The sequence below is a fragment of the Notamacropus eugenii genome, chromosome 1 (assembly GCF_028372415.1).
Source record: "Notamacropus eugenii isolate mMacEug1 chromosome 1, mMacEug1.pri_v2, whole genome shotgun sequence".
Lineage (NCBI taxonomy): Eukaryota > Metazoa > Chordata > Mammalia > Diprotodontia > Macropodidae > Notamacropus > Notamacropus eugenii.
Genome location: NC_092872.1, coordinates 169,374,402 through 169,382,391, shown reverse-complemented (window position 1 = coordinate 169,382,391; position 7,990 = coordinate 169,374,402). Strand labels below are relative to the sequence as shown.

The 7,990-nt window shown below is 46.5% G+C and overlaps 1 protein-coding gene across 1 annotated transcript; it reads left to right on the top strand.

Moving 5' to 3' along the window:
- The first annotated feature begins 922 nt into the window (after positions 1-922).
- Positions 923-2,872, top strand: MESP1 (mesoderm posterior bHLH transcription factor 1). The gene is made up of 2 exons (XM_072638731.1): positions 923-1,696; positions 2,346-2,872. Exons 1-2 carry the CDS (start codon positions 989-991, stop codon positions 2,406-2,408), a joined length of 771 nt encoding a protein of 256 aa, XP_072494832.1. The 5' UTR covers positions 923-988; the 3' UTR covers positions 2,409-2,872.
- The last annotated feature ends 5,118 nt before the right edge of the window (positions 2,873-7,990 follow it).

The following is a 7,990-nucleotide window of genomic DNA, read 5'->3' as shown; positions in this document are numbered from 1 at the left end:
GGTTAAGTGACTTGCCCAGGGTCACTCAGCTAGATCATAGGATCTATGTTTACCATAAATCATGTTTAAGGTCATACAATCACAAACTTAGAGCTGGAAGGGGTTATTAGCCACCAGCATCTCACCACTCTTTTACACATAACTACTCTTCAGTTTTCCATCTTGGGCTAGGGCAAGGGGCCTTACTTACGGATGAGGAAACTCAGACCAGTGAGGTGTGACTGCTCGGCAAAGGTCGAGCAGTCTAGTTAGTAGAAGAGCCTGAATTTGAGGCAAGGCCCTTTCCACAATATTAGGCTGCCTCCCAGGGTCCTCAAAGGCCATATACACAGGTCACCCCTAGAGTTCTCAAAAGCCAACCGTATTCATTCCTTTTAAACCCTTACCAGGTCAACAGAGATGTGGAGATGCTTCTACTGAGCCCAACCTAGCAGCACAGAAAGGTGCTCCTCTTCCGCTTCCTCCTCTCCTCCCTTCCCCCCTCCTCCCACCTATACCCTGAGCCTGGGTCTCTCAGTTCTAGCTGTCCGCGGTCCTGGTAGATCCGGTGGAAATAAGCCGGGAAGGCGCCAGCCCCCTCCCCCAGCCTCCTTCCTGCGGCCTTTACACCTGCGTCCGGAGCTCTGTGCTCACCCTTGTGCCAGGTCTCCAGCGCCTCTCCTCACTGCTGGGAACCCCCTGCTGCCCCCATGCCCTGTACGCATCCTCAAGGATCATGGGTTAGGGGCTAGCGTAGGGGGACCGCGGGCTGGTGGCGGAGAAGAGGTGGCCTCGCTCCGGCCCGCAGATGGTCATCCAGCCGCGCCCCACGCTGACCAACCCGGGTTAAATTCGACACCCCAGGTTCAAAGGGCTAGTCCCTCAGGCCCCAGCCCTGCTCGGCTTTGATGTGCTGATGGGGCCTGGAAGGTGCTATTTCACACCTCCAGGCTCCGGATAAAGCGGGCTGCGATCCCCTCTGGCTCCTCAGACGCCCCTGGTCTCCGTCATGGCCCACTCTCCAGCTTCGCTGCTCAGCTCGGACTCCTGGCTCCTTCCGCAAGGCTGGGCTTGGGGGGCTGCGCCCCTGCTGCAGCCGCTGCCGTCGGAAGGAGACTGCAACTGCTCTCCAGCCTCCTCTTCCGACTCCTGGGGCCTCTCCCCCCCAGGATCCCAAGCCCGCTTCCTCCCAGCTGGACACCCTCCCAAGCAGCCTAGCACCAGGACAGGGACCGGCCGGAGAGCTGGCAGGGGCCGCCTGGGCAGTGGGCAGCGGCAGAGCGCCAGCGAGCGGGAGAAGTTGCGGATGCGCAACCTGTCCCGAGCGCTGCATGACCTACGGCGCTACCTGCCGCCATCCGTGGCTCCCGCTGGCCAGAGCCTGACCAAGATCGAGACCCTTCGCCTGGCCATTCGCTACATCGGCCACCTGTCGGCCCTGCTGGGACTCAGCGAGGACAGCTTGAGGCACCAGAGGAGCGAGGCCGCACCCCGGGGCTGTCCGCTCTGCCCCAATGGACTGGGCTGCTGTTCCGAATGGACCCATGGCCTCAGCCCGGCCTCCCCGGTCCCTGAGGCCCGCTCCCCCCAGCTCCCCGACGGCTGGGAGTCCCCACCTTCCTGCCCAGCTGTCCCACTCGAGAGATGTGGGGGTCAGATCCTTGATGCTGATGCTTTGCTCCTAGAAGAGCAGGTGGCAAATCTGGACTCGTCCTCGGTGCGTACCTTTCCCGCCTTTTCCCCACTCCCCAGGTCCTTGGTCCCTTCAGCTAGTCCTCCTCCCATTCCCTCCCCTCCTTCGACCCGGAGTAGATAGGCTTGTGCTAATTAGTCACTTCGAAGTTCCTCTGCAGACTCCCACAGTCCTGTCTGGGGGCTGAGGACCAGTCTGGCTCCGGTGACGGACCACTTAACTCGTCTAGAGTGGAAACTGAGCAAAGGGTAGGGACCAGTCTGGGGGGAGGGGAAGAGAGGACAGGCTAGGACTGCTATCCTGTGTCAGACATTGGCCAGGGTGTAAAATGCAGGACTGCTTGTGAATCCTTTCTTTTTTCCTGAATAAAGCCTAGCCTCGTTCATCTCATCCCAGCCGGTCTCCCTAAGCCCCGAAGTGTATGTATTTTAACCTCACCAAAAATGAACTGCAAGAAAGTGAGGAGGGAAAGGGGAAAGGAAATAGAAAAAAGGATTCAGGGGTCAGATGAAGGGGTCATAACCCATTAGTGGTTTTTTCTATCACCCAAGGACTCCCTGACTATCCATATTTCCTGCACCCTCCTATAGAGGGAGGCGCCGGTGACCCCAGTGAGGTGGCGCCCGAGGGTACTAAATTTCTGACCAAGATGCCCCACCTCCCGTCCCTACAGATCTTTCCCGGAGACGTGCTATCCTTGCTGGAGACCTGGGTGCCTCTCCTACCACAGGAGTGACCAAGCTCTCGAAAGATCAGAGCTCGAGTGGGACGTTCAGCCCCACGGATGAAGACGCTCAGCCCTTCACTGCCTTCTACAGCCGGGCGGAAGCGGTTGACCTCCCGCCCAAGTCAACATTCTTCAGAAATTCAGAACCGAGAAGCTGGACTTTAGAGAATTGAGATCAAGGCTGGGGATGGAGTGAGAAGTCAGGAGCAAGATCCTGGTCAAAGACTCCAGGCTGCCTTTGAGTTGAGCTCACTTACACCTGGCTTTCAGTACGCAGCTAAGGACTTTGATTCCAGTCCCCGTACCCGCCCAGGTGCGATCTTGAAATACCGCCTGAGAAAAAGACTGTTCATTTCTCCAGGAGAAGGGTTAGGACGGGGAGGGATTAACTGCCACCTTGGGGATGGAGAAGGAAGGATCGAGGAGATGTCTCCTCTGTATTTATTTATTTGTAAATAATAAATCATCTGCTTTTGAATGCAGTCCAATGGAAAATTCCTTCTGCCTCAGGTAAAAACATAAATTCCTTACTGCTCTTTTTGCAGTCTAAGTCTTCTGCTGTGTGTGGGGACAACAATGACCCTCTTTCCTAAGAGCTTTTACTCTTTTACACCGCCATACCAGAGAGGGAGAATATTTGTGGGGGTGTTACTCTCCCCAATCATCTGTCATTCCTGGTCAAAGTTCAAAGGGCAGTTCTCACCCTGGCCAATTGAAGGGCTTTGCACAGAGTAGGGGATTCAATTCAATTAAGAAAAATCAATGGTCCCTACCCTCCAAGAATTTACATACTACTGAATGTAACAATTTCATTTAATATATACAGTATTTCATTTAATATTTCAATTTCTTCTTGATTAAAAAAAGTATATGTACCTTTCTACCCACTAAGAATTTCTCCCCTTCATCGTTCTGGGACATATGATCATAAAAGATTTGTTGTTTAAATGAATAAATGACTATCTTTATTAGAGAATGATGTGCATCTGAAGAAACCAAAGGGATTTGTCAGAAAAAGGGTCCCCGCAATGCTTCTTTCCACAGAATCAATCTAAGGGTTTTGACACAGACACAGGGAAGTCCTGGGCTTGGTAGCTATGGAATGCTTCAGACTTTAATTTGAACTTATGGGTGGAGGGGATGTGGAGAACTGGCAGGTCAGTGATGCTCTTGGTTCAATATATAGGGTGGGAATGGGATTCTTAGGGCAGCATCCTGAGGAAGTTCATGGTTAGAATGCTGGTCCTGGAGTCAAGAAGACTTGAGCTCAAATCCAGCCTCAGACACTTACCAGCTGAGTGAACCCTAAGCAAGTCACTTAACCTCTGTTTGTCTCATTTTTCTCAATTGTAAAATTAGAATAATAGCACTTACCTCTCAGGATTGCTGTGAGGAAGATACGAGATAATATTTGCAAAAAAACCGAGTGTTTAGTATAGTGATTGGCAAATAGTGGGCATTATATAAACCCTCATTCGCTTTCTCCCCTTCCTGAGGGCAGGGACAATTTCATTTTTTGTCTTTGTATCACAAGGTCTTGAAGACATTCGGACTTAATGTTTACTGAATTGAGTTGCTGAATGAAGTTAACAAAGGTCAAAGCTCATATATACATGTCTATAATCCTGACCCATAAGCTGGCACCAAGGACTCAAAGGGATAGGACTGCCATTTCTACACAGATCGGTGACTTTCCCAAGATCAAACAAATATTAGATCAGCTTTATCATATTGGTCCCTTCATTATCACTTCCTTTTTACTGAATAATTCTGCTCAAGATCAGGGTCCATAGATTCTATATTCCCCACCCCATCCGCACCCCCAGTTAAAATGATTATTCTCTTTCATTGAGTCACATTCTATCTCCTATTTCTCCTGGCTTCCCCTACTTCTGTTTCTTTTCTATTCCTTCCTTCCGGTGTTGTTGAGGGCATCATTATCCTTCTAATAGCTCAGGTTCACAACCTTGGAATGAGTCAAAGCCCTCCCACTCTTCCTCCCATACCTCATAGCCAATCAGTTGAGTCTCCTTCCTCAACATCTCTGGCATCTGCCCCCCTCTCTCCAATCTCACCCTATTTCACGCCCTTATCATCTCTCCCTGGACTATTGCAGTTGTCTCCTCAGGTCTCTCCCTTCTCCAATCCATTTCTTCACACAGCTGCCAAAATGATATTCTTTAATTACAGATGTCATCATGTTACTCCCTTTGCTCAAAAAGCCACAATGACCTCTAGGATCAAAGGCTAATTTATCTTTTTCATATTTGAAGACCTTCACAGTCTGTCTCTCACTTACCTTTCCAGATTTATTACATGGTCACCTCCAACAATTCAGCCAAATAAGCCTCTCTGCTATTTGTCATACTTCTTCCATCTCTATGCCTTTGCACAGTCTGTTGCCCATGTTAGGGCCTACTCTTAATTTTTCTATGGGCAACTGCCTACTGGCCCATGTCATAGATACAAGACACTCTAATGGGTGAAGTACTGAATAAGAAACATAGAATGAATGTTAACATTCTCACTACACCTATAGCATGTTTTCCAGTTTGGAGACTGGTTCATGAGAGTTGAGTTAAATCAGAAATTTAGGTCATGAACATGAAACTTTGACATCTTCATTCTTTATACAAGTTCATGACCACCTGTGCAGGGAAGTTTCTCAGAAGTCTAGCCAAGTCAGTAAAGAGCAGGCTCCTATCTCTATAAGAACAAAGTTCAAAGTTAACTATGGGATGATGAGTCATACCATCTCCCTTTTTCTTTACCTCCCTCCTTTGCCCTAATAGCTAATTACAATGCTCAAAAATCACAAAGAACAGACCTGAAAGTGGAGGTAACAGGCAATCCCTTGCTTCCCCACCAGTCACCCCCCTGGAGCCTCCCCAGATCTGAGGAGTATCTCTAAATAATCACCAGAGATGGCATTTCTTCTGTATGAAAGCTACATCTAGACTGCAATTTAGATGTAGACTTAGAAGACTGAAATATCCTTTCTGTTTCCAGATGACCATAAAAATATCCGTTAATCGACTTTATTTGGACATATAAATCTTGGGACTGGCTTTTCTCCCTTTTTCCTCCCTAGTATGGATGCTGATTTAATTAATCAACATACACTTATTATATGCATACTGTGTGCCAGGCACTGAGCTAGGCACTAGAAAAGCAAACACTCCCTGCCCTCAAGGGAAGAGGAAGACAATAGGTAATAATTACATATACTGTTACATATATACACACTTGTATACATATTCACATACACATACATAGATATATGTGGAGGGCAAATAGATGGCAAAATGGATAGAGTACTAGGTCTGGAGTCAGGAAGCATCATCTTCCTGATTTCAGATATGGCCTCAGATACTTACTAGCTCTGTGACCCTGGGCAAGTCACTAAACCCTTTTTGCCTCATCTGTTTCTTCATCTGTGGAATGAGCTGGAGAAGGAAATGATGAACCACTCCAGCATCTTTACCAAGAGAACCCCAAATGGGGTCACGAAGACTTGGACATGACCTAAACAACTGAGCAACAACAAAAAGCATGTGTGTATGTGCATACATATACACACATATATATGCTATGTAAATCTGGAGAGAGGAGGAGGAGGATAAAAAGGGAAGTGGGAGGGCCAACAACTGGGGAAAGCTTCCTGTATCAGGTGATGCTTCAACAGTTTTGAAGGAAAAAAAGATTCTAAGAGGCAGAGGCAAGGTATAAGTAGATTCCAGGAGGGGAAATGGGAGGTGGACCATTCACAAAGTACAGGGGTAGGAAAAGCAATGGCAGTCAGGCCAGGAGCTTTGAGCCCACTGAGTGGTGGCTGAGGCCTAGCCTCCTATCCAAGGAGACCAGCAAAGCTGATTCTGGGCACTCACTTGGGAACCAGAGTTTAAGAAGCAGTCTGAATCAGGTGAAGTTCAGAAAGGTCAGTGGCTGGTGAAAAGGTCATTCTAAAATCTGGTACCCCCCTTCCCCTCTCATCACAGCCCCCATCTCTATACAGACACACATATATGTATGTGTATATGTATGTATGGATGTATCCTCTACTTTCCTGTGCTTATAGTCACAGAAAACTTCTCCCTTAATCCTTTCTATAACTTGCAGCAGCAAGTAGTACAAGACTGTTCCCCAATCACCCCAAAGAGGTAAGAGGGTAAGCAGGATGAGGCTTGAAGGTGAATGAGAGAAGCTCCGTAGGAGTGGAACCCTGGACAATTTCTTTGCAATTTTTTTTACTATGTTGAATAAACCACATGATCACAACAAAGTTGCTTATAGACACAGAGCAGGTATAGACAGCAGGAAATTTCCTGCAGGGTTGAGAGCAGGGTTGGGGTGGACCGCAGATTTCACCATTTTAGTGGTCCTAAGTTCTGTCTTAGGGTCACTCAGAACCAGGTCAGCAAAACTTTCTTTCCTTCTGCGTCTTTTTAGAGTCTGAGGATTGGGGTTGTTTGCACAGGAATATAAAGAGAATCTTTGCACCAAGGGACACCCCTACTCCCCAAATTGGAATAGGGTACAACCTGGTGGGACAAAATTTTAAACTCCACTACATCAATGGGTTGTTTGAGTAATGACTTGTCTGAAATTGATGTGGGCTGCTTACATTGTTCTGTGTTTCAGGGTTATCTGGGACACCTAAGTGCACACTCAGCCCATAGACTTAAGTTGACTTAAGGATTATAAGGTTTACAACTGGAAGGAACCTTAAAGACCACCTAGTGACTAGGAATTCTTAATTTGTGTGTGTGTGTGTGTGTGTGTGTGTGTGAGAGATGGACAGTCTGGCAATCTGGGGAAGCCTATTCTGGTGAACCCTTATCAGAATGAAGTTTTTAAATGCATAAAATAAAATACTTAGGATTATGAAGAAAACCAATCACAGTCATCATAATTTTTTGGTAAATAGTATTTTATTTTTTCCAATGACATGTAAAGATAGTTTTCAACTTTCATTTTTATAAGATTTTGGGTTCCAAATTTTTCTTCCTCCTTCCCTTTCTTCTCCCCTCATCAAGATGGCATCTGATATAGGTTATACATGTACAATCATGGAAACATATTTCCACATTAGTCATGTTGTAAAAGAAGAAACAACAAAAGGGGAAAGCCACAAAAACAAACAAAAAAAAGAGTGAAAATAATATGCTTTAATCTGCATTCAGACTCCATACTTCTCTCTCTGAATGTGGATAGCATTTTCTATCATGACTCTTTTGGAATTGTCTTGGATCGCTGTGTTGCTGAGAAGAGCTAAGTCTATCAAAGTTGGTCATCGAACAATGTTACTGTTACTATGTAGTGTTCTGCTTCTGCTCACTTCACTCAGCAACAATTTGTGTAAGTCTTTCTTGTATTTTCTGAAATCCATCTGTTCAATCCTATCTTATCACAATAGTATTCATTGTATTCATATACCACAACTTGTCCAGCCATTCCCCAATTGATGGACATTCCCTCAATTTCCAGTTCTTTGCTACCACAAAAAGAGCTGCTATAAATATTTTTGAACATATAGGTCCTTTTTCCTTTTACATGATACCTAGTAATGGTATTATTGGATCAAAATTTGA

Excerpts from the sequence above, each read along its gene's own strand:
- MESP1 (XM_072638731.1), top strand. The coding sequence starts at position 989 with ATGGCCCACTCTCCAGCTTCGCTGCTCAGCTCGGACTCCTGGCTCCTT. Across the intron at positions 1,697-2,345 it reads CAAATCTGGACTCGTCCTCG|ATCTTTCCCGGAGACGTGCT; the intron begins GTGCGTACCTTT and ends CCGTCCCTACAG.